Source organism: Bombyx mori, chromosome 11 (genome assembly GCF_030269925.1).
Source record: "Bombyx mori chromosome 11, ASM3026992v2".
Classification (NCBI taxonomy): domain Eukaryota; kingdom Metazoa; phylum Arthropoda; class Insecta; order Lepidoptera; family Bombycidae; genus Bombyx; species Bombyx mori.
In genome coordinates this window covers 11,468,513-11,496,476 of record NC_085117.1, presented here as the reverse complement: position 1 = coordinate 11,496,476, position 27,964 = coordinate 11,468,513, and the positions used below count along the sequence as shown (strand labels likewise).

Genomic DNA, 27,964 nt, shown 5'->3' with positions numbered 1-27,964 from the left:
GCACTGTGAGTATTGGTGTTTTTTTTTTATTTTTATTGCTTAGATGGGTAGACGAGCTCACAGCCCACCTGGTGTTAAGTGGTTACTGGAGCCCATAGACATCTACAACGTATACGCGCCATCCACTTTGAGATATAAGTTCTAAAGTCTCAGTATTGTTACAGCGGCTGCCCCACCCTTCAAACCGAAACGCATTACTGCTTCACGGCAGAAATAGGCAGGGCAGTGGTACCTATCCGTGCGGACTCACAAGTGGTCCTACCACTAGTAATAAGTAATTCCTCAGTGCCAAGCGTAATGTTGATTCAAAATATTTGTAGCGGCGGTTAGAAGTCACGAATCGCACAAAAACTTCTTATTATTATTACACTCGAAATGATAATTCATTGCAAGTCCCGTATGTTTATTTAGTACTAGATTAAACGCACGTGCGCGCGAAGGAACCGTATGGCGAAATAGATCTACTTATATTATATACAGCTTACGTGACCTATTTTACAACTTAACAAAAAGTCTTGGACGGGCTTGATATAGTTTATCAGCCCACAATATTCGCAGATATTATCACCGTTCACTGATCGAGTTCCGATGATTGAATTTACTAAAAGGCTTAGGGGTGATCAACGTAATGTGGGCAATCAATACAGGGCGGGTGGAGATGGGACGGTACCGGACCGTATAGAGGTGGCGGTACGTGGTGCGTTAGTGTATGCGTTCCGTATCGAGGTTGTAGCTCGTGGTAATTTGGCACCGGTCTGGGCTCGAGGTACTGGTCTAATTCGGTACCGTCCGGTGGGCCGTCCATTAGTAAAGCAGCGGATATTTCCGGCATGCCCGAGAAATCTATGTGGTTTCGATCAGGAGATGATTCCCGTTTGACTCTCGGGGTTGAAGCTGAAGCTAGCGGCGGCTTCCGACGTCGAGGCTGGTATTTGTAATCCGGGTGCTGTTTTTTATGTTGCGTTCGTAACTTATCTGCTTCTTTAATGAAAGGCAGCTTCTCCTCTTCGCTTAAATTTCTGCGAACAAAAAATTGATGCTTAGCTAAATATAAAACATTAAAATAAGTTATAAAAACATTAAAATGCAAAGTCATTTCTTGGTTTGTGAATCCAATGATATTATATTATATAAAATGGAGCGGCGCGGCGTCGGCGTCTCGACTGATAGTATCGGCGTGTCTATATTCCAGATGCTGTCTAATATTCCGTCGGCTTTGTTCGAATGTAGCTCTCCGTGATTAGACTTCAAATAAACACATGTCGAATAAAATGCGACATTCAAGTTTATTAAAAATGTAGGCGTCACACTGACATTATATTCTGCCTATACTAACTTCAAAGATCATGTAGAGTTTATAGATTGTTTTCTCTAAGCCTTTAATTGCTATAGTAAGGAAAACGACCTCAACGCCAACTGCCGAATTTTGTTAGCCGACTTCAATGAGGAGATACTCAATTCGATTGTATTTTTTTGTTTTATGTTACCCAGTACTTTTTTCTAGGTCAACTGATTTTGATGATCCCTTTTTTACTTAAAACTAGTGCCTCTCATGTAGTCCCATTTATAGAGTTCTGACCAATCGTTTTAGAGCTGTCCCCAATATGGTTTATTTAATTTGTCTACATTGATCATATCTATTTCGTAGGAGTCGGTGTTCTTAATAATTGGTAAACTAGTAAATGTCATAGTAGTCATCATCATCCATTTCAATAACAATATTAAATGTTAGTGAGAAAACGAAATCACAGCTTATTGCACTTGAAGTCCTAACCAGTGAAGTTGCAGATTCTTGATACGGGCAACTTTGGACTCAAATATTTACGAACTACTACAAGCTTTTAGCTGCACGATTTTTTGTCAACCTACGGGTGGTCCCTGACAGCAGGTTCTGTATACGAACTAGATAAACTACCTTTTTTTTTAGCGCATAGTATGGTATATTAGGCATATTTATACTGGTGGTAGGACCTCTTGTGAGTCCGCACGGGTAGTTACCACCACCCCGCCTATTTCTGCCGTGAAACAGTAATGCGTTTCGGTTCGAAGGGTGGGGCAGCCGTTGTAACTATACTGAGACCTTACAACTTATATCTCAAGGTGGGTGACGCATTTGCGTTGTAGATGTCTATGGGCTCCAGTAACCACTTAACACCAGGTGGGCTGTGAACTCGACCAGCCATCTAAGCAATAAAAAAAAATGTTTTTGATTCAAACCTCCAAATGCGATTCTGTCCTACTATGGACGCTAAAAGAAATTAAAAGTCGATTTCTATTATCTTGCGAATTTAACGTACAATTTTCTATTTGAGAGAGCCGAAACAGTTACGAGATGTTATCGCAGCAGTTAGCGGCGATAGCATTTTAATGAGTAAACAATCGATGCACGCCGCGCTGCATGACGCCGCACGCGCCTCCCACGGTCTCCGCCACGACCAAGTCTAAAGAAATACATGCATTTCACTCTGTAACTATACTTCGCAGATCACTTCGAAACTACGAGTCGTTATTTTGCAACCAATTCGAACCCACATTCGCCTCAAATCTGCAACTGCGTCATAACGGTATGTTATTATCAATGTCACAACTGATCTACCTATTGAAACAATAAAAACAATGGGGACGGAAACGGAGATGGAGAAACAATTTTTTTTTTTCAAATTTAAATTTTTACTGTTGGTAGGACCTCTTGTGAGTCCACGCGGATAGGTACCACCACCCTGCCTATTTCTGCCGTGAAGCAGTAATGCGTTTCGGTTTGAAGGGTGGGGCAGCCGTTGTAACTATAGGTATACTTAAGACTATAGAACTTATATCTCAAGGTGGGTGGCGCATTTACGTTGTAGATGTCTATGGGCTCCAGTAACCACTTAACACCAGGTGGACCTTAACACCAGCTCGTCCACCCATCTAAACAATTTTTTTTTTTTCAATCATATTTACAACAAATCACGAGTCAGCCATTTTGAGGTTGGCAATTTATTAATTTCACTGAAGTATGATATTTATAATGTATTTATATCGTAGCGGTTATGTCATTGTTTTCGATATGACAAGTGGCGTAAAACCCAGACTTGGTTCTCTAGTGACAGCCAGTAAGTCAGTAAGTATTAACTATAGTTCGTTGACACAATTAATTCAACGCTGACAAACACCAGAGACACGAAGACAAAGTCTCGGACACATTTTGATGTCTTGTTTACTACAATTACTATGTAGTCGTCAAACAATTAATTCAAGTTTGATGTCCGAATAATGACGCAGGTAACTATCATTAGCAAAAAGAGGTTCACTGTTGAATGTAGGAGTCTTCCTACATTCACCACAATCCTACGCTGCTCGCACCTACCCGCTTCCAGGTAAAGCGTTTTATAGGTAGGTAGGTATTCATCATCGCTATTCAACCAAAGTTTCTATACCAATAACATTATAAACAACGAAATCCCTAATTGTAAACAAGTTCTAGAAATTTTTTGTTTTCTTTTTGAGTGCCAGGATCTTGCTAGAAGTATGTTTGTGAACAAAACACATAAAGAATTGGAATACGGGGGTCATCAGCTTCAAACATAAAAAAGCAGCCGGAAGAAATGCAGTAACTACAGAGCAACAGCCTTATTACCCCCAGCGTACAAAAACCCTAGACTAGCAGACTGAAACAATCGTTGGTGATTATCAGTGTGGCTTGAAACGTAGCACAGTAAACCAAATGTTTACTCTGAAAAAGTTAATGCAAAAAATATGAGATACAAAGCACCCATTCGGTTTTTGTAGATTTTGCTAAGGCCTACGACATCATAGATAGACCAACGCCATATGGAATCCTCACCAGCTCTATCGCTTAGAAGCTGGGATTCAAGGAGACGATGTCCCGACCGAGTATGCGCGACTAGTGACCTCGCATACAATTGTAATACGCAACGTAAAGATTTAGCGTCCGCAGCGTCGTTGTAAGTATCTCAGACCAATAAAGTAGCAACCCTAAAGTCCATTAACTTTTTATCATTAGCCTTTTATTTATTTATTGCTTAGATGGGTAGACGAGCTCACAGCCCACCTCGTGTTAAGTGGTTACTGAAGCCCATAGACATCTACAACGAAAATGCGCCACCCACCCTGAGATACAAGTTCTAAGGTCTCAAGTATAGTTACAACGGCTGCTCCACCCTTCAAACCGAAACGCATTACTGCTTCACGGCAGAAATAGGCAGGGTTGTGGTACCTACCCACGAGGAGTCACAAGAGGTCCTACCACCAGTAATTAGGCAAATTACAATTTTGCGCGTTTGAATTTTATTACACGATGTTATTCACCTTCACCGTGGAAGTCAATCGTGAACATTTGTTGAGTACGTATTTCATTTGAAAAATTGGTACCCGCCTGGGATTCCGCTCAACACGAATGCACCGGACGTCTTATCCTTTAGGCCGTGATGACTATCATTAGCCTTTATTAGTATCTATCGAAGCAGTAACATTATTATTTAACAGTTGAATTTACTTACTTCCACATGGATCCTAATGATTTGCTGAGTTCGGCGTTGTGCAGGGAGGGTCGTTCGGCCGACAAACGGCGGCGCATCGCTTGCGCGAACACCATGAATGCATTCATCGGTCTCTTGACGTGTGGACGACGCATACACCCACCACCTCTGCAATACAAAACACATTTTTTATATCCTAACTAGCTAACCCGGCAGACTTCGTAGTGCCTCAATCGACAAATAAAAGACCTAAACTTTTGTATAAAATAAACTTAAAACAAACAAAAGGAATCGGTCCGACGTGGGACACATCAAAGGAAAAACAAAATTGTTATTTTTATTTAATTCCGAGTATTTTCATATTTATCTACCTTTTAAAACTTCTCTGGACCTCCACAAATAATTCAAGACCAAAATTAGCAAAATTGGTCCAGCCGTTCTCGAGTTTTAACGAGACTAACGAACACCAATTCATTTTTATTTAAATAGATTTGATTTGTAAAGTAATCAAGGAAAACTTAATACGTCTCAAACCAGCAACGGCCATGTCATGGTTATTGTTTAAATTTGCCGAGTATTACGGCTTCCATTGTTTAATTAGGTATAGCTCTATAAACAGTCAGATTTCGGTGCCAAAACCAAAGTAATACTCCTGCCACATAAATATTATGAAATACGCACTTGAAATAATCGCGTTCCGGAACTACTCAAATTGGTTTAGCTTTCGGCGTGCGCTCGATAATTACCGGGTAACCGAAGTCATCGAGCGACCGATATAAAGAAAACAAATTACCAGTCACCCTTTATGTGCAGCGCACTACTAAGCATTGGTGCACGTAAAATTTGTAAACAAGTCAAAGTGGCGCGGTCCTCGTCATTTTACGCTCGTAAACATCTCTTATTTTATTACTTTTTTTATTTTCTAATGCCGCGTTCGGGTTTCCTCGCGATCTGAACGCTGACAATAAATTATGTTTTTTTCTTTAAACACTGACACGGCACTAAAAGTCGATCGATTTCTAACGGATTACTCTCGGGAAGCAATACGAGGAGAAATAATCACCTATGGTTCGGCGAACTTGAGGCGGTTTCCTTGTTTATTAGTTCGAACGAATTCTTGTAACGTTTCAACTATATCTATACAACTAACGTAATACGTTACTATCGTAAAAATTTAGATTGAATCGTCGTTTTTATAGTCATGTTTAATTTTGTAATAATGTACAAATCATATTGTGTATGTGTGTGTGTGCTATGTAGTTATTGTTACAGAGATGCGGACCTACCACACAGAGTCATCTGGTTAGTAACATCTCGCCTTCTGACAATCCCTGATAGTACTCGTAGTTACTAATTTAATTGCTACACTTAACTGTGTACTTGTTAGCTGCGCAGAGATTTATAACTGTTATTGTAATGTTAAATTTAATCAGAATTGATGACTAGTTATAAAAGCACTGTTCCAATCTATATATTAATACGTGAAGCAAAAACTTTGTATCCCTTTTTACGAAAATTGCGCGGTCGGAGGAGTATGACATTTTCCACACTTATAGAGAATATAGAGAAGAAGGGCACAACGCTAATATTTTTTTAAAATAATGCATAAAAGATACATTAAATCAATAAGGAAAACACTACACACACTACATACCATGTATTTGACGCACACACGCATGCATAGGGTAAAACCCCCAGAAGTCAGCCCCGCACCAGTACTCAGCCTTTATAGGTTTTATTTTGGTATAAATAGTGTTGAAATGGACTTACACCATTGAAATAACGTTTAATCAAATCTATGTTCTCTTGTTGGTTACTGTGCACATCTAAGAACCGATAGCGTGGCAGGTTGATCCTCTGTACTCGTTCATTTCCACTGCCGCCAACGAAAGGACAGGATGTGTCACTTTTGCTATTTTTTTCGTAAGGAAACGTGTTCGAGGTTTTGGTATGTTTTTCTATGAATTTGTTGTAATTGTTGGTAGATTTTTATGTTACGTTGTTGTATAATGTTTTTTCTACGATAACATTAAGCATTAGAGGCATTTTATATGTTTATTTCGTTTCAATTTAGGTGGTCGACTTCTGGGTTACGATTTGTTAAGGTTGATCCAGAAGTCAGCAGCAAGGGGCTGACTACTGGTTTTTTACGATTTTCTTAGAATTCGTCGAAATTAACACAGAGAATAGTCCTTGTTATTTGCTTTGGATTGAATATAACTCTTAGATGACCAAAATATTATTTTACCAGTAGTCAGCCGTGTATAAAAGTAAAATATATGCTGAGGGCTGACTAATGGACTATTAACTCCTATAGTCGGCCGTTAGTTCTATTGTGTTATATTGAACTTTAATGCATTTTAATAAGGATCAAGTTAAAATCTTATATTCTAGAGTTTCATAATGTCGAAACGACCAGTACAAAGAAGAGCAGTTCTCATAGGCTATGGCCGCGATCAGAAACGGGATGAAGATTAGAGAAGCTAGTCGAGTTTTTAGCGTACCACTCTACAAGATCGCCTGCATTTAAGAGTCCCAGAAGCACCTCGTAAAATGGTACCAGACTTCGTACTTACCAAAGACGAAGAAACTGCCTTGAAAGACTGGTGCATTGCTTTGGCAGAATGTGGCTTCCCTTTAAATGTGATGATCCTTTATACCGTCCATAATATTATTTCCCAAGAAAACAGACCTAACCCATTTGTAAATAATAGGCCAGGGAAGAAATGGAACTCATTTCTTAAACGAAATCCGGAGTTAAGAGAATCAAAACCGCTATCGATGTTTTAAACAGAGCAAAGAATATGGTCGGTACTGAAAGCCTAAATTCTACAGTAAATTCAATTAGCCAGGCCATCCAAATCGATACCTCAAGTTCTATTGATTCTAAAAATAGCGTCAGAATCAGTTGAAATCTTCATGTTAGTTTGCCAATTATAGGGGATTGCACATTGGACAATAATTTCATTAATTTAACCGAAAGTGAAGTACCCTTAAATGACTTCGAATTCATAACAGACTTTGAAGTCTTGCAACAAAATCATGAAGTCCAGGAAACAGGAGCATCTGAATTTAATACGCAAGAAGATATAAACTGCGTCGAAGCATGTTCATGAACAGAAAAAGAACGAAATATTGATTAAAAAGCAGAAAAGAATGAAAGCTAAAAAAAGACTGAAGAAGAAAGACAAAAGAAGGAAGAATAATTACAAAAAAGGAAAGCTCAAAAGTTTTTGATGTCCAAAAAAGTATAAGTAAGAAGAAAAGTACGACATGCACAGTAAACAGAATAAGATGCGATTCGTGTGAAGAGGAATTGACTAATGACACAGATATAAACGACTTAAAAAACATTGGTTGTGACAATTGTCCTGCGTGGTATCATTTAAAATGTACTATATTTGCAGGTGAAGACTATGAAAATGTCTATAATAAAGAATTTGTATGTCCAACGTGCAATAATAAGTAAAAGGCTGACTATAGGGTAAGACATGGCTGACTTGTGGAGAAATGAGGCTGACTACCGGTAAAAAGTGCCATATTTTGTTTAATATTGATTTTTTATATAATTCTAACAAAATTTAAAAAAAAATTGTATCTCTTTAGTAAAAATAATAAACGAACATTCTGTAAAAAAAATTTTTTTCATTTAAATTCTTTTATTTTTAAAAATACATGTGAATCAAGTTAAGAATCCCACTAAAAGGCTGACTACTGGGTGTTTTACCCTACCTACTATTTATTGTCAAACTTTTGTTCTTGACGTCCGTGATCAAATTGAGATTAGATTAAATATTGTTTGTCTTTATTAATATTTTTTTATAATGTAGCCTTGGCGAAATTTGTGATTATAGAAGTGTAAAATACAATCATAATAGTGTGCAAACTTATAATTCCAATTAATTATAGTCGAATTTCGACTACTGCGGGACCTCTAGTATATGTAATTTAGTGTTTATATTCATAGCACATCATCATTAAATTGCGAACGTTATATCGCGGTATTATGACTTTAAATTTAATTTCTTGAACTCTAAGTTGTAATCTAACAGACAAAAAAAAATCGAAAAGTTTGTTATGAATTTCTATACTTTTTTTTTTAATTATCTTCATTGTCCCATGAAAATGACAAAAGAATAACAAAACGCAATTACAAGTTTCGAAAAACTTCATTACATCCTCCATACATATACAGAGTGTGACAAAAAAGTTTTATAGTCGTACGCTTAATGATTTACAGCCGTAGTTCATGATCGTCTGCAGAGCACCATACATCCACTCAAGTATGTTCATTATTATAAATATATATTATGTTGGTGTAGGTAGGTGATTTCGTTTTTGTATTAACTAATAGAGCAGTATTGTTTACAAGTGCCACAAGTACCTACTACGAAAACGTGACGGCGCGTTTTAATGTTCCTATTTATTTTGTAAACAGTACCTAATTGAAAAAAAAATCGTTGTTTCCCTCTGTCTGTTTCTCCGCTTACTTTTTCGAAACTATGCAACCAATTTTGAGACCGTTTTCGCTAATAGCAAGAGCGGTAAACGAGGAAGGTTTTGCGTTTACAATTTGTAGAGATTTTGAATAAAATGGCTGACCTATGACGGTGTTATGTCAAAAAAACGCTGGTCAATTCAAGAGAGAGAGAGAGATTAGTACATGCGCCCGAAACTGCCCACGAAAGCTACTTTTAGATAACTAAAGTTGATCGTGAGTTAGTTTAGTCAAGTATATAAGAAGTATCGACCGGAATTGGTTCCGATACACCCTACATTCTTATTTAGTTATCATATTGTATGAGTAATATGTGCACTAAGATACACTAAGAACTAATTAAATTGATCAAGTGTGTTTCTAACCAATTCTTATCACTTCGATGAACAGGCAAGCTCACGATAAGCGGTTACCTTGAGACAAAACTTTCTGCAGTTTTTTTTTTTAAACTAAAATATCCAGACACGCTTCCCTTTTACTATCGTTATCGTTTTGTTATTGTTCAAAAATTGTAAAACTAATTCATGGCTCACCTTAAGGACTATTCAAAGCCTATAAAACTATGAAATACGTGTGAACTCAGGCGTACGTTCATGATACCAGAAAAAATAATCCGAACGGCGAACAATGATTGTACCGAGTTGAATGACGATCGAAAGAATTATTTAGGAAGCCTTAGAGGACAAATATAAAAAGAAACCTTCATTTATGTATGTAAATAGGTCTGACTTGACCAGTGCACTGAACTTTTAGTATTTTCGATAGGAGCAATAATCTAAGACATTAAATTAATTCATCTGGATCAATAAATTACTAAAAGTCACTAAAACAACGATTAGTAAAAAAATATTTTCTTTTGGTCACATAGATTTCATATATGTATATGTATATTTACTGTTTGTCTACAATATACACGTGTCAAATATTTTGTAAGTTATTGTTTTATGTAATACAGCATACCGGAATAGTTTCAAACTACTTTTTAACAATGGCTAAGTTTATTCTTTAATCAGTGGCAGTTTAAGGTTCGGTAATTCAAATGTAATAGATGGATGTAAACAAAGATTTTGTTACATGAAACATGACGTCATTATGAACAATTGCGATTTTTTTTCCATGTTACAAAACTTTAAGGGGCGTCCCCGCGTTTTGTGAAGCTATGGATATATTTGTTAAAAAAATAAAAAAATAGTTATATTTTCATAAATTACAATTATCCGTAACTCATCATTGGATTGCATTTTACTATGGTAAACTTCAAAACCTGACAGCGACTTGCAATAGTGACTAGGAGGTATGTTCATCAATAATATTAATATCATATTTAGGTATGTTTACTTGTTACAGTTTGAAATGTCATGTTTGTTTCTTATTGTGTGGCGTGTGTTTTCAAGAATACACCTACACATGGTTTCGGGTCTACAAAAGTATGTTTTTTATTGTTATAAATGGAGACGATGTTAGATCTGATGCAAAGTGATCTCTAGTACCCATAGATGGTACGTATGGTGTTATCATAACGTATGGTACGTATGGTGTTATCATAACGTGAATGTCACCTTGAGATGTGAGACCGAAAATCAAATTGTAAAACTGTGTGGACAGTTTGCCTCATATCGGAATGCATGACTGTTTCAATATTTTAATGTTATTTGAGCATTTTATCAACTACTTTTTGAGCTTCTCATTCGCGCCAAAACTGTTAGCGTCACTGCCCTACCACGTAAGCTTTTTGTTACATATTCTTGTACCCCCACACTATAGACTATACCAATCTATAAGCTGTGCAATTTTTATTTTTTATTACACGGTGCTATTGCTACTTCTTAGGTTTCGTTTGTGAATTTATATCCGGTATATATTTATAAAAAAAAAACAGAGTGACCTTCCTTAAAATTTGAACTCAAACATAGTTCCATAGAAGCAAAGCGGTCGTTATATTCAAACGCAAACGTTATGTCAAACGCTTCTTACGTAATAAGTTTAAAACGTAGTGATAAATATCCTCGATTTTTACCTAGTCCAAGCAAGGTACATAGTAAACCAGAGCACGTGCTGGAGGCCATTGGCTGAGGAAGTCATAAAGAGATGGTAGCTGTCATCTGTGACGAGCCCGCCCTCGCTATTTCTGCCTTTCAGAGCAGCGCCGACGCAGCCGCCCACAAAATGCTTTACCACAAATTTGCAAACTAAACGGAGTCGTAATTCTATTATTAGTACCACTGGCTTAAAGATATATATGAAAGGAAAATAAATAATTTAATATAATAAATATGTGAAACTTAAGTTTGGATCGAGTCAAACTGAAGCTTCAATTTTTATTATGAATTTGATATTACTGAAGGAATTATGATTATGAATCCGTTTTATCCGTTCTCGGTCCGTTTCCCTAAACTACAAAATAATATTTTAGATTCTCTACGTCATGATGATACGTAACTGGTTGCAAAAAAAATTAAGATAGAGAGGAAAATCAATGAGGTTATATGAACTGAGTTTAGAAAATAGTTTTACTTATCTTCTTGAATAAAAAATAGACATTTAAAAATGGACGCGTCAAGTAACTAATTGAAATTTTTAATAACTATAATAGAAATTATGTTTTAAGAATTAAAATGCTTATTGTTTGCCAGGATTTCGGATTTATTTCATTTAATACAGTTTTTTTTTTATTTCTCGTGCTATAAATATTTTCCACAGTCAGTTTTTTGCAAAAATAACAACTCGTCAATAATAAGTACTAAGCAAAGTAAAGAAAAAGAAAATCGGTTGACAAAGATGACAGCTTGTCATTGCTTATGAGATGTGTGGAAATCACTTAACTCATGAATACTGGTATATAGAATGTCATGCAAATTTGTGTCATGTAATTATGTTAAGTTTAACAGGCTCAGAGCTTCACACCGCAACAAACATCGCAACGTAAAAGACGTCACCTAAAAAGATACGAATCACAGTCTCGATTACATTGGAATAACCGTTATTATTTATTTCCAACAGGAACTCATGATGCTTCGCGACCGAAATAGATTAGACGGTGGTGTCGACAATTACACTTTCAGTAGTGCTCTGCCACTACGTCATGGAAGCTTCAACGGCGCACCTTCTTTATTAATTGAGTCAAAATTCGAAAATTAATTGTCGTGTCGTTGAATTTATTGGTAGTATTTTTAACAATACTAGTGGTCGCCCGGTATTCGAAATTCGACTATAATTATTTGAAATTATAAGTTTAATCGAAACGGACTCACGGACTTTTTGGCGGGAACGCGAGGTGTGAAGTTGAGTGATTTATTTTATTTTGTCTAATTATGATTCTATTTTCAAAGATTATTATACTTCTTTTCGCCAAGACTACACTATAGAAAAATATTAATAAAGACAAACATTATTGATCTATTCTCAATTTGACCACAGACGTCAAGAACAAAAGTTTGACAATAAATAAATAGTATGCATGCGTGTGTGCGTCAAATACATGGTAGTGTGTGTAATGTTTTTTTTATTGATTTATTGTATTTTTAGGCATCATTTAAAAAAATGTTATTATTCTGCACTCCTTCTCTATATTCTCTATAAGTGTGGGAAATTTCATACTCCACCGTCCGCGCAATTTTCATAAAAAGGGATACAAAGTTTTTCCTTCACGTATTAATATATTACAATATATAATTTGACCGAAGCCACGTTTTTTTATCGCCTACATGAGTGAACAGCTTCGCGGCTAACATGTAAAGTGATTGCGGGAGTCTTTATAGAACACAACGTAAATGACGTTCCCATACTTGGGACATGAAGTTAAAGTATTAATTGTATTGTATAACAACTATCTCACCCTACAAACTGGAGCGCTTCGCGGCAAAAATAGGCAACTACTGGTGGTACCTCTTGTGAGTCCGCACGGGTAGGTACCACCACCACTTTGCCCATTTCTGCCGTGAAGCAGTAATGCGTTTCGGTTTGAATGGTGGGGCAGCCGTTGTAATTATACAGAAACCTTATATATCTCAAGGTGGTGCATTTACGTTGTAGATGTCTAAGGGCTCCAATAACCACTTAACACCAGGTGAGCTGTGAGTTCGTCCACCCATCTAAGCAATAAAAAAAGGCAAGACGCTGGCATCTACCCGTACGAGATTACAATGTGGACTACTACCCTAAAACCCATCTAAGCAATGAATAAAGAGAAATCTTGATTTAGTTGAGAAGAACGTATCTTTAATTTTATTCTGAACCGACTTCTCCGCTTTGAAGTGATGATACTCTGGTTTCATATTAAAACCACAGCGAATCTAGATTTAAAAACATACAAAAAAAACTAGCGTCTGTTTAGTTGGCGTGTCTGTCTGTCTTGTCTGTCTGTCACCAAATCCTGAAATCTTATAAACATCCTGAAGCTCCGTTATCTTTACAGGCAACTTAAGCGCGACCATAAAACAATTAATGACGTCATAAAATGGGCCGGTAGCGGACAGATGACTTTTTAACCGTAATCATTCTGGTACTTGAAGCGAAGGTTGGTCCGATTGTAGCTGACTGGTAATTAAGTCTGATTAGATAATACGACACCTGGCTCTGGTCACCCTGGGAAAATATGTTTCCGATTAGGGTAGTGATATCGTTTGTGCGTTGGAATGGGGAAAATTTTCTCACCGGGTACTTCGATAACAATCACCTGTTCTAAATAAGTTCGATTGTGGATTGATAGCATTCCGAATTCCGAACGAAAATCGTTTTTAATTTTTAGCTTAGGGTATTTTCAACGCGCTCAGGGATACCACAGTTTATACTTAAAACATTTAAAAAAATATATATTTGAAAATTCAGTATATTGGTGGTGGAACTCATGTCACAAGGTGGGTGGCGGCATTTATATTTTTGTTGTCTATGGGCTCCGATGACTACTTCACACCAGATGGCCCCTGAGCTTGTTCAGAAGTAGAAGAGTGTGGAAAAAATAAAATCCTTAAAATTCTGGAATGGGCAATATTTATGTCAATTTTGAAGTATGATTTAAACTTAAAATCTAAATTAAAGTTAACATATTTCTACTGTCTCCAAACCACCGCGAAACGAGCGAAGGAATTAGAATTATAAAAATTTAAACATTAAAATGTTTGCACAGTGTCAATTTATATTTTCCCGATTCGCCGCTACCTACTACAACCTAACTGATATTGTGCTGGAATACAGATAGCGTGGAAGCCACTAGTCTGTTTGATCAGCGGTGATTCTGAGAATTAGTCGACAATCGTGCTTACATCCCGGAAATCAAAGAACCGCCTACATTTTATATAATGTCCAGAATTTCCGCAACCATGGTCACATTATATTTCAGTCAAAAGCTTTTCTATGCGCCTCATTGGGTAGATTAGGTTGCCGGAGTTCATAGACAAGTGAACGCTTCTTACATTTTTCCTTCGGCTTTGCCGAGTAGTAGTAGTTATCGTCGTACGACTACTGTTAGGGTTCAATCTCATGTTTTTTATTTTTGCTATATTATTTCCGAAGTTTCTAATACAGTTTTGGCATACGAGTATAGTAATTTTTTTATGAATGAGGAAATACTGGTCGCCCAGAGGCATTTCCAGTTTCACCAGGACAGGTGGGCGAGCAAAGACTCAGCCAGGAGTGGTGGGACATTTGCTAACAGCTGCCCGAGTGAGCGCCTCCAAAGGATACCTAACAACTCAAGAGCAATTGCTTCGCGAATTAATCTACTACCAGATCGGAATCACAACCCGCTGAGAAGATCCGGCGAGAAACTAAGCGGGCTGATGCATGGGTTAGGTTGCACGTCGAAATCTTTGCCGAGTTCGTCGAGTAGGGTGACCGGGGTCCCTACTCCTAGTGTTAGAGCAAAAGCGTCTATGGTGTAATTTCTTCAATATTTGAATATTGTGCTCACTGTCGTCTATTTTTCTAATCTTCTCCTTTAAGCTGTAAAAGTAATTTCAATTATGAACATGTCTTATTTATGTATTTACGTACACGTCCTATATACTTTACTTTACTCATTAGGAGTATACAATGCAACTAGTACTTATACCACAAATACTAAAAAAAATTACCTATGTGAACTAGTGTTCATTCCATGATCCAAATTCGACCACAATCACTGAACGAAACACTCTTGTTTCACTTTCTGGTACATTACCAATCGTATTAGAATAAGAGATGCGAAAAACGGTTCTAAATTAGCCTACATCAGGATTATAGAATATGATGCATCAAAATTTATTATTTACGCCTTTTTTAAAGGTCTTATTTGTTTTTGATTATTTCATGAGTCAGGGTACAACGTTATTTCGTTACGTGACCATCTCTATTAGTCAACACGAGCCGTAAGCTGGGTTAAAAATCGGCTAATGAACCGATTAAGTGTTACTTGACTGTTTTGTCTTGCCTATTTTTATATACAGAATAACATAGTCTGCCAAATTGCTTCATAAACAGGTTTTATGCTTTCATTGTGAATATCATTTGTGAACGCATTCTGGTTATGTTTCGTTAACAATCTATGCATGTGTATTTGAGCTATAAATAAATTGTTATGTCTAATATAATACAGTCTTGCAATGTTTTGCTCTTATGGTTTTTTTTTTCAATTTGGACCAATCGCATTGGAATATAGTCCGATTAAAAAAACGTTACCACGGGTCCTCGAATATTTCACGACCATAAAATTTTACTTAGAAGATTGTCTTGGAAATTCCTAATAACGGAATGTGGGTAATTTTAAAATAACAAAAACTGGTAATACGACTAAAATAAAACTATCTTCTGACAGTGGAAAAGCCTTACTTAGTTTATTTGAACTTAAAACAAAACCCATTAAATCACTTGACTATGAAATGTTAAGATAATTTGTTAAATAGCATACCAGTATGAAATCCTTGAGTCGCACTGAGTCAGTATCAATTAGTGTGTAATATGTGAAGGGTGGGTGAAGATGCATGGGAACGGCCCGCGCATCTGTGTCCACATTAAACTGATAACGTGTCGTACGCGTTATTTACGTATGTTGGACGTTTTATTGGCGTAACCGCAGTTTTATATGCAAAACTGTTCACCTTAGCATCGTTTTTTTTTTTATTTGAGACACGGAATCAGCATCTCAAGTGCCTATACCGTTTTTTTTTTATTGCTTAGATGGGTGGACGAGCTCACAGCCCACCTGATGTTAAGTGGTTACTGGAGCCCATAGACATCCACAACGTAAATGCGCCACCCACCTTGAGATATAAGTTCTAAGGTCTCAAGTATAGTTACAACGGCTGCCCCACCCTTCAAGCCGAAACGCATTACTGCTTCACGGCAGAAATAGGCAGGATGGTGGTACCTATCCGCGCGGACTCACAAGAGGTCCTCCCACCAGAAAACAGAAACCCACCGATTTTCAAAAAGGAACGAATGTTTCATGGTACAAATAGTTAGGTAGTAGTGCCAATCCGTGATTGCTCACAATACACTCTATCAGCGTAATCCAGAAGCAATTCTTTTAGGGTATCGATTTCAACACGCGTGACAGTTGTTCGTGGTCACGTATTAAGAGTATGTGTTTACTTTTTTTTAAATGGAGCCTACTGAAGATTTGGAACCAAGGCGTAGTAGCACACGATTACAGCAGGCGTAATCATAATTATATAGTTACGCGTATGATGTATAAACAGACTAGCTAGCTTTTATAATAGTTTTTATCTCTGGTTGTGTAATCATTACAATAGCTTAAGAATGAAAATATAAGTATCTTTTTTTAGTATTCACTATGATAGGAGGGTAGTGAAACAGTACTCTGTTATAGATGTAGATGCACATAAAGATCGCTTGAGAAAGTAAAGAATAGCTTGTTTTTGTCTACATAGTGACTTGATTTTAATATTTCTCCATCGAACTTCCACTAAGTGAAACTATAACCTTAATTCAACTCTCACTGTTTTATTTCTCACTATTAAACCAGTCGTTGGTATTTCTGTTCGTTCGTCACGACCAAAAAATGTTTTTAACCCGATCAACGATGCAGACGAACACTATATATTTATATGTCACTAGCTGACCCGGCAGATTTCGTAGTGCCTCAATCGATAAATAAAAGACCTAACCTTTTGTATAAAATGAACATAAAACAAACAAAAGGAATCCGTCCGACGGGGACACATCAATGGAACAACAAAATTGTTATTTTTATTTAAGACCGAGCATTTTCATATTTATCTTTTTTTTAAACCTTCTCTGGACTTCCGCAAATAATTCAAGACCAAAATTAGCCAAATCGGTCCAGCCGTTCTCGAGTTTTAGCGAGACTAACGAACAGCAATTCATTTTTATATATAGAGATTTTCTATCATCAATTGTGGTATTTACACAAAATAATATCGTATCTAATGATATCGTATGCGTTTAAGAATGAATCGCGAAATGAATGGTGTAGCGGTAACGAAGGGCCGACGTTGCGGAGGCCGGTGCTAACCGCGCACATTACCGGGGCCTCGCTAACCGGCGCGGTGCCGGCCAGATTACAACTCTGTCAATATTAGAACACGTTCCCGGAACACTTGCCACTCTCACGGGATAATTATTGAAACGCGCACAATACAAATATGTTATATATGTACTGACTGGCGTTTCGATGAAACGTCTTTCGTCATATCACAAAAACATTGTTTTTACCGATGTCGTTCAGTTCTTCAATTGCTTCGGTTTTTTTTCCTTGTAGTTCGCTAAGTATGTAATTATTAGGTGTTTCGTTATCAAAACAGTCTAAGGGCAATTTTTATTATATATGGTACCTAAATATTTGTAATAATCAACACCACCATACCAACAACCACATACTAGATATAAGAAGTCTTTGTCGTCTAAATGGATCAGGTACCAAGTTTTCTGAGGAGATACGCAATCAACTAGTGTCCTTGAACGGATTCACGAAAGAATAATATCGTGTAATAAAATCAAAGCAGCAAAATTAATTTTGCATAAGTACCTGATTATGGTAGGGCATATCGGATAGGCTGCATGGATAAATGCCAAGATCTTGCCTATTTCTAGGATGAAGCAATGATACGTTCTGGTTTAAAGGGCATGACAGCGGTTACACTATACAATTGAGAATTTGAAGCCCACTAAGTGTCTCGCCGGATCTTCTCAGTGGGTCGCGATTCCGATCCAGTGGTAGATTCTGTGAAGTACTGTCTTGCTAGGGCTAATGTTAGCGACATCTCCTGTTTGAGTCCCGAAAGCTCACCTACACGCTAGGGTAACGCTGATATAGCCTCTCAAGGCTATCAGCATAGGTAGAAAAAAAAAGAGAATTTGACCTCATGTCTAAAAGTGTTGATGGCCCACATAATTAATGGCCTATGATAATATACTAACAACTACAAAAAAACTAGGTTGGCAATTAACCGTCACCCATTTATGCAATAAGAAAAAAACATTTTTTTTAATAGTATCCATTTTGCGTAGCTTTCATAATAACAAATTGTAGAACTTAAACAAACCATATATCTTAATTACAAATCGTAGGTTCAAATGTCAATAATATACTTAAAACTAGGTGGGCAAAAATTAACCGTCACCCATTTACGCAATAATAATAAAAAAAATGTTTTCATAGTAGACATCTTGCCTGGGTTTCACGATTACAAATTGTAACACTTAAAAAAACCTTATATCTTAATTACAAATCGTAGGTTCAAATGTCAATCAGCTAGATGTACGCGAAAGGCGCGAAGTGGCCTGTACAAACAGGGGGTGCAATGAAGCCGCGGCGGCACCTGTGAGTGATGTTTGCGCCCCCACTTACAACGTGGGCCACAATCACCTCCGCAAACCGACGGGATGTTTGTTCGCACCGGAGCTAGGGAGCCGCCTGGGGTAGGCGAGGAAATCTTAATCTGACGGAGCTTTGAACTTTCATTCGTGGACCGTTTCAATGGAATTTAATGCTTTTTTTTTCTACCTAAGCTAATTGTCTAGAGAGACCATCTCAGCGTCACAGGGCTAGTAGGTGAGCACGCGGGGCTCAAACCTCACGAAGTTGCTAAGAAGATCCGGCGAGAAACTCATTGGGCTGTGTCTGTGGGTTAATTTACTCGCCGAGCCCTTCGTCACAAGCGACGGGTTCGAAGAGAACGATGACGGGTGCTTGGGGTTAATTTTATGGTATAGCTGCTTGGGATTATCGGAAGCTTTAAACCAAAGTTGCTTTAGAAAATAATGAGCACGAGACCAGGACCATATTCTTTTTTATAGAAAATTCTGTATTTTTATAATAAATTTCTTACCATAAACAGAAATGCCACAAAATAAATGCAATTTTTTGTCAAATTAAATGTTTAAACAAATTTTACCCGTAAAATGATTTGTTTACGATATTTTACATTGCTTTGCTTATCAATATCTAAAAGTAAAGACAAAACAGTTGGGGTTTTTTTTAATCTTTGTTTGTAAGCCGATTTCCTATCGATTAATTATTAAATAACTATTGGGATACAGTTACGCAGGTATTTTTTCAATTTTACAAGACGTCAGTGACAAAAGAGAAAATGCTTTTGTAGAGAGATGAGCACATGCCCGAGCCGGTGGTGAGCAGTCGTCACTCATCAGCAGCAGCATAGATCAGCAATATCAGGGGCATAACCAAGCCACTGCCCATTTAAAATCGTATCGGTTTTATTGCTAGAAAGAAACTTTTTAAATTATCCACCATATTTCATTTTTGGAACATTTAGCCGTACAAGTTCAATTTAGAAGATTTGTATTGTATTGGAGTTTCTTGATATTCACCGTAAGACAAAAGAAACGCAGCAAAGGTAAAATATGTTTAATTAGGGATGAAATACGCACATATATCCATTACCGGTTTTCTGTAAGAGATCGCTTTTAGGTAATTTTTATGATTTTTTTTTTAATTTTTTTACTGCTTAGATAGGTGGACGAGCTCAGAGCCCTCCTTGTGTTAAGTGGTTACTGGAGCCCATATAACTTACTAACACCGCTCATACTGTGTATTTTGTTTGATTATTAATAAATTGACCATTTGAAAAAAAGTATATGTAAAAATTAAAATTAGCCGTCAGACCAAATTTAATACAAAACACCAATTAACAACAACCGAATAGCTTACATTAGCTACTATCGTTATCTAAGAGTTGGGGGAGTCCTCAGCTGACAGACCTCCATCCCATGTACCCTCGTAGATAAGGCTCCTACAGTACAAGTGTTTACATAAGCAGACTTATCGCTGCCTCATGCGGAAATAAATCGGTACGCAGGAAGGGAACTAGATAAGTTTTTTAGGCATAATGCGTCGATGGTAACTAAGATTCTGAGGCGTCAGTTTTCTAAGTGAAACTTTAGAGCAGGGGTCGGCAACCTGTTTGTCCTTAAGGGCGCAATACTAAATTTGAAAATCACCGAGGGCGCATATTTTACAGATAATCAACAGGTATAAATAGGCATTAAAAAAATCAGATTTTTTATAACTTTATTTTGTTGGTGTCACACATAACGATACATATAATTCAGTGTGAAACTTGGGTGTCCATATTTTCAGCTAATTTATTATAATTGGGGATATATATATATATATATGTATATATAGAGTTCCCGGTCCTTAAGCAATTATCTAAATGTGAGTCATTACTTGGTAGTTTTAAATGGACGGTCTACGCGTGGTCTATTCGAAATACGGTCACACACTAACAAAAAATACATGCGTGTTATTAGATACGCTCAAGGTTAGCAAACTGCTAATCTAGGCACAATCCTAAACTCAACTGACTACTTGCTGTATATCGCCGTTTGACAAGAGTAAGTAAATCGCTCTAAAATTCGCGCATTAAAATTCGATCGGGGGCGCCGCGTTGCGTACCCCTGCTTTAGAGTCTAGATTAATTTTAAGATTCATTAAAACTGGAAGGATGTATTATTAAGTAAGCCCTTTGCAAGTAGTGTGTGCAACGCGTGCTAACTTCGTAAATTAGCATATTTTAATATATTTTTTCAAACTTCGTGTATGATTTACCATATCTTCTAGTTCCAAACATTTGTTGCATGGTCATGGAGCTTCAAGACTTTTATGAAGAGAATTGTAATAAATTTGCTAAAATGCATATTAAATGCTAAAGAAGCATGAATGTAAAATTTTACATTTCTAGTGCTTTTTTAAAGAACATTAATCAAACCTCTTATTCCGTATCTTCTCTTGAAGGTTTCAAAGAGATTTCTAATGTGTACAATAACGTAATTGAAATAAATTAATAAATATAAACTTATAAGTAAATTGCCAAATTGCATTTGTCATGAATTGCTAGATTCAATATTATTATCATACAGTTTTTGTGACACTAAAATAGAAATTATCTTTACATCAAAATGTATAGAAGTCGTAGAGTAAATATAAAAAAAAACATGAACAGTTCGAGATATTAAATTTCAATAAACTATTCTGTAAATAACTTAAAATTCCCTGTAAAAGAATGAACATCACTCAAAGCGCCGGCATTTGGTAAAAAAAAATTAATAGATAACACCAGACTTATTCAATTACGGTCAAAAGATCATACCGCTTTTTGTAGAGGCACGCCGCTGACTTTAGGACGACAAATTAAAAATTACAGATACCCAACTAGCATCAGTGATAAAATAAATGTGTAAAGGGAATCGAGAAATCGTTGCAACTTTTCTAGTCTTACTCTTTCTAATGCCGAATATTTGTCATCATTCAAATCGATATGAGTACAGCTTAATGTAAAATATCTACCGGTAAAATGGGGCGATTAGGGATTGACAGGCGAATCGGGAAAAAACCGGGAAAATCTTTCGACGCTCAATATAAGTTTTATATTCGTTGCAAAATCTTCCATTGTTTGTAGTTTAATAGTAGAATGTTGAAAGTTCACAAAACAACTCTGAATATGCATGATAATAGCTGCTAACTTATAAAAAATCGCGTTTCAAATTAACTTCCTGTGGTGGTCATTATTTTAGTGCTAGAAACTTTGCTCTCTTTTATTTATTTGATAATAATAGAAGACGACTATGATTTATAAACGTTATTTAGTGTTTGAACCAGCACATATATTAAAGGAAAGTCTCAGTTGTTATTGGTTTTAATGTATTTGATTAAATAAAAATACATGTAAAAATCTGTTGTTTTTGGAGATATTGGGGACGTCTTAGGTACAAATAACAACGAAAAAGGAGTCAATTGGGATGAGAATACGTGAAATGGAAACGACCTAAGTATAAATAGGTACATGTTTGTAGGGTTGTCTATGTAGTTATAACAATATTTTTTAAATTTGTTGGTAAAAATCTGGTTTATTCGAAGCGAAATTGGGAATAAGTCTTTATTTGAAATAGATAAGCAATTTAATATAAGTAAGTCGATTTTGCAGAGACATGTAACAAGATCAATGAAATCTCAAGGTGGACAAAAATGTCTAAGTAATACATAATAAAATATTTAATATTTGTTCAGAGTGGGGGTATTCATCTGATTAATCCATGGAATAACCGACACACCTAATCTCTTAACCCAGATAGAAATATCAGCACTGTCGATTGCACCTATAATTGAGGTGATGTCTGCCATGTACTTTTGTCAGTTTTTCAATTTCTTTTATTGATGATCACTTTGTTGGTGCAACTAAATAAATGAATAAATTAAAACTATATATAAAAATAAAAGTAGTGCCAACCCTAGGAAATTTCTCATTTCGTCCCAATTAACCGCAATTTTCGGGTAAATAGGGATTTTTACCTATTTTTGCATTTTTTGCTTAAACTGGAATGCTAGTTGCATAATTTTAAATTAGACAACAAAGATGCCCCCAAGACTCAATAATTTTGATCCTGATATAGCATTATATACATCAACAACTACCTTAAAATTGCTCATAAAGTTGGAATTTGTCCCTAATCGCCCCATTTTACGGTACTTTAATCAATACTAAAATTAAAAAGAGAATGACATAAAATTTAAGTGTGCTAAAAACTATACAAAAGTGTGCAAAAAGGAACAGGCTACGTAGGTTGAATACCAAATACCTAAAAAGTTAGCAACATCCTTAATTTTTTTATTGCTTTCCATCGCTAGGGCAAATTTCTTCTTGCTCGCGTATTCTGAGGTAAAGTGGTCTACAGAATCTAAGCCCAATGCAAACGTAGAAATGTTGTAAATAATATAATGCCAATAGAAAACCCGAGATCAAAATATAAAAGTTGTTTTAATTTTATCTATGACTCGCAAATACCGGAGAAAATATAAAATGTAAACACAAAATGTAAAATTTTGCTACAATTGCATTTGTCTTATGCAATTTGCCTTACGTTAAAAACTTGGCTGTTTCAATTCAAAAATCAATAGCCAGTAAAGAATGCTACAAAAGGAAAGTTAAAGATATAATGTTATAATTTTACTGGTGGTAGGACCTCTTGTGAGTCCGCACGGGTAGGTACCACCACCCCGCCTATTTCTGCCGTGAAGCAGTAATGCGTTTCGGTTTGAAGGGTGGGGCAGCCGTTGTAACTATACTTAGACCTTAGAACTTATATCTCAAGTTGGGTGGCGCATTTACGTTGTATATGTCTATGGGCTCCAGTAACCAATTAACACCACGTGGGCTGTCAGCTCGTCCACCCATCTAAGCAATAAAATAATAATAATAATAAATCTACTTGATGATACAAATCATAGTGGACATCCAATTTATAAGTGCGCAATTTGTAAATCTTTATGTATGTACTGCATTGATGTTAATCATTGATAATTACGAAAAAAATCTTCCAAACTAGTTATGTGTTTTTTTTTAAATTTATATAACTGATGCTAACGACGAGATACGGTATATTCATGAAAGTTATTAAATTAACAAAGTATTTTTATGCTTTATATTTTTAATACTAATGTAGTGGATATTTACAAAGTTAAGCTTGCATAATTATATACTTCCAGCGAGAAAAACACCCACTCACTGGAAGATCTTCTCAATATCGTGTTCGTATATACGCATATTGCAGAATATTAATAACTAAAATTAAACAACCTTGCTTTGGGCCTTGTTGTGATGTAATAATTTTAGGTCATAGAATGTAGACATCTGTTCACCATATTAAAGATGTCCTGAATTGCGACATTCCTAGTATTGTTTTCATTAAAAAAAAGCTGATGGTTCATGTCACCACGATAGGATTCGATTGTTAGTTCTGACGCGAAGCAATCTCGCTTTCAAGGGTAGTCACAATTCGATGGCAATTGAGACTTCAACCACATGCCTCAAAGCGGGCGCCGGCCTTTACGATAAGGAGTCTATGTAATTAAAATTACTTGTACGGATGAATCTATCGTTTTATATTGTCATAGCTGACCCGGCAGACTTCGTAGTGCATCAATCGATAAATAAAAGACCTAAACTTTTGTATAAAATAAACTTAAAACAAACAAAAGGAATTTTTGCCAACGGGGGACACATAAAAGGGAAAACAAAATTGTTATTTTTATTTAATTCCGAGCATTTTAATATTTATCTACCTTTTAAACCTTCTCTAGACTTCCACAAATAATTCAAGACCAAAATTAGCCAAATTGGTCCAGCGGTTCTCAAGTTTTAGCGAGACTAACGAACAGCAATTCATTTTTATATATACCTATATATAGATAGATTATATCGGAGGGTAAAAGCTATTTGGTTTAAGCGACATTTTTGTAACTTTACATGAGAGCCATTTATTTAAAGGTTAAAAAATTTGGAAAAAATATCATAATAATGAAACTTCTTCAGCTATTCGATGAGGTAAACTTATTATAATTGAGGCTCAATTAAAAACATCGAATCGTTGATGCTAATACCAAATAAAACGGAACTTTAAATTTCAAAGATTAATGTCGCGTATTAAGCGAAAAGTCGCTTTAACCAAATAGTCTTTTACCGCGCGACATTCTTACGTCTCGAGTACGAGTATATTTTTCGTGGTCATCAAAAACAGATTTTAAATATGAATATTGGACTATCGGCGCATGTCATAAAGTATCCGAAACGTCGGAATATAATGACAATAGAGACACGAGGTTAAACCGTAAAAGTAGATTCAATTATGTCTATGATTCGCGAAGACCGAAGGAAATTTGAAGTCTGTCTTTACAAATTGATTGCTTTATGCCTGAAACCGTAAGCCGGGCTGATGATCTATATAAATAACATAAATATAAATATAAATACATATTTACTAACAGTCACGCCACGTTAACTGGTCCCGTGATAAGTTCGTAAAGAACTTGTGTTACAGGTACCAGATAACGGAAATAAATGTAAGATTTTTATTATACACATACACATATTTAATATACATCCATAACCCTGGAAAGGACATTTATATTTATCACAGAAATATCTTCCCTTGGCGGGATTCGAACCCGCGACCCCCTTGTGTAGTGACCATGTCACTTACCACTACATGAGACGGCCGTTTAATTATTAAAATGACTTGAAAGCTGTTTAATTTTGTTCGTTTCAATTTGATTTAAACTTAGTACAAACGATTCAAATTGCTTGCTATTTAATAGTTGAATCGGTAAAATCGACGAGCGTTATCGTTACACATATTAGGCCACTTTCCCTTTGCTTACAAGCATTTTTGATTTGAGTTTAGTTATTGTGAACTATGATATAGCTACATCCGCTCGGTCTGTATGTACAGAGTCCGTGAGTATCCGATCTTTCAAGGAATGAATGTACTAATAGTGTACTAGATAGAGTAAAAATGTACCAGACGGTTTTTGAATAAAACTGCAATAATATTGATATATAAATGAATATTTTAATAAAGTCTTAATAAACAGTAACTTCTATGTTATCTTGTACACTTAATAGTATGCTATTAACTTTTACAGCGTATATGTGTGGATGAACAAAAGTCCTACATGGTGTTCAGGTGGATACCCACCCGTACCTATGGACATTATAACGCAAATGCCACCACTCACTTCGAGACGTGATCTCAAAGTCTTGTAATTTAACAACGGCTGTTCCCACTCTTCAAACCGGAACGAATGACTGCTTAGAGGCAGAATGAAAAGTGTTTTAATGCTAATTTTCAGTTAAAAAGAAAAAAAAAACAATCCATCAAAGTGAGCTGTCATCGTTTAACAGAATAAAAAAGAACTTAGGTACATAGATAAATAATATAATGAATGCTATTCGTTATCAGTAACGAGCTTAAGTGAGGCATTATGGTTAATTTATACTCCAGTAGGTATCGCTTTCATAAGCCGCAGGTCGCGGCCTCTTCGCTAACGAGCCATCTATATAGAGCTCCGCCCAACAGATGACTCTATTATCATCTAATTACTTGTCGTAAGTAAAGTCCATGCATAGTGATATTACATGTACAAATAGTTAGCTAGCGGTAGGCGGCATTTTGCCATTGGTTTTCCTGCTATAGGCTTTTGAGCGACTTCTTTCTGCGATGCAAGTTCGCCTGTATTTGTTGCTGTTAAAAATATATATTTTTCATATCAGTTAAAATGAAGAAAAAAAATTAGAAGCCAGAGAAAATTAGAAGAAGAAAAATTAAAATATTTTGTTTTTAAACTTTGTACGTAATAGATTAACCATAGCGCTAATTTTAAAATAATTAAGCTAAGTTAAAAAATGATAAAGTATCTATTTCAAATTTCATACTGAATATGAATCTAGTTTTTAAGATCTGCTTGGCAGTAAGTTTTCATAATATGCACTAATACAAAAAAAAATTAGGATCTCTGAAAATTCGTCTTAGATAATTAAACTTTGTTTATAATTATTCAGATACCATTAAAATTTATCTTTATACATATTTAGTTTAACACGTATAATTTTTTACAGAATTTCACGGGTCCGTTGTCTTCTGTGTTTGTGCGTTCTGCGATTTTTTTCTTTTTCTCTTGGTTTGATTTTAGTTTCACGTAAAAAAAAAACTATTGCAAATAGTAAGAGCTTTTCTCTCCAATTCGGGCAAACGATCACAGGGTACTTTATGGAGTTACATTGACTATTTTAATGTATTTCGACTATACTGTTTTTTTCTTTTCAATGTAACTAGCGTATAGAAATTACGTAGAGGTGCTACCGATCCTGGGTTACTCCGTCCCACCATGGGTTTAAAGCAACGATTTTTTTTTTCTTCATTTTGCGGCTTTGAATTTATAGCGCGGTATTATACTAGTTTCAAGGAAGCCATCGGCGAACACATGATAGCTACACGACTGTTTCAAATATATTATAATATTTATTCGTATTTGTCCCGGGATCGAACTACAGCATGTCTACAAATGCATCGGGCGATATAGCTATAGATAGTAGATATATTGTGAGCTATGAAAAAAATCATGGGCACATTATTTCACATATTTAGTAGATACATTTTTTTATTGCTTAGATGGGTGGATGAGCTCACAGCCCACCTGGTGTTAAGTGGTTACTGGAGCCCATAGACATCTACAACGTAAATCCGCCACCCGCCTTGAGATATAAGTTCTAAGGTCTCAGTATAGTTACAACGGCTGCCCCACACTTCAACCCGAAACGCATTACTGCTTCACGGCAGAAATAGATGGGGTGGTGGTACCTACCCGTGCGGACTCACAGACATACATACATAACTACATAACACATACATAAATTAACGTTTAACTTACTTCGTTGGTTGCGGCAGTATTGTATCGTAGTCAAATATTTTCACGAGTTTTCCGACGGCCTCGTTTATCTCCAGCTTGTCCCCGGACCTGTCGCGCTCCTGGCCCCAACTCATGGTCACTTCCAACGATAGAACGGTATATTATTTGAAAAAAAAAATGAATATATTTATTATCGAGTTGCCTGCACCGAAATTTAGATGGAACGTGAATAGCGCGCGTGCGGTCGACTCGCGCGCACACACTATAAAGAGTTCCTTATGCTCCGCGCGTAAGTACAAAATATTGGACAGAAGGGGCGCGCGC

The 27,964-nt window shown here is 36.1% G+C and overlaps 1 protein-coding gene and 1 long non-coding RNA gene across 2 annotated transcripts; one reads left to right on the top strand and one right to left on the bottom strand.

Moving 5' to 3' along the window:
- Window positions 1–35: 35 nt before the first annotated feature.
- On the bottom strand, window positions 36–27,912 carry LOC100862769 (SoxE). The gene is given in 3 exon segments (NM_001256996.1): window positions 36–1,019; window positions 4,503–4,649; window positions 27,662–27,912. Coding segments are annotated over 3 exon segments (669 nt in total). The 5' UTR covers window positions 27,775–27,912; the 3' UTR covers window positions 36–610.
- LOC119629117 (uncharacterized) lies at window positions 5,715–8,120 on the top strand. The gene is made up of 2 exons (XR_005245203.2): window positions 5,715–6,429; window positions 6,876–8,120. It is a non-coding gene; the product is annotated as an uncharacterized LOC119629117 (long non-coding RNA).
- Window positions 27,913–27,964: the final 52 nt, after the last annotated feature.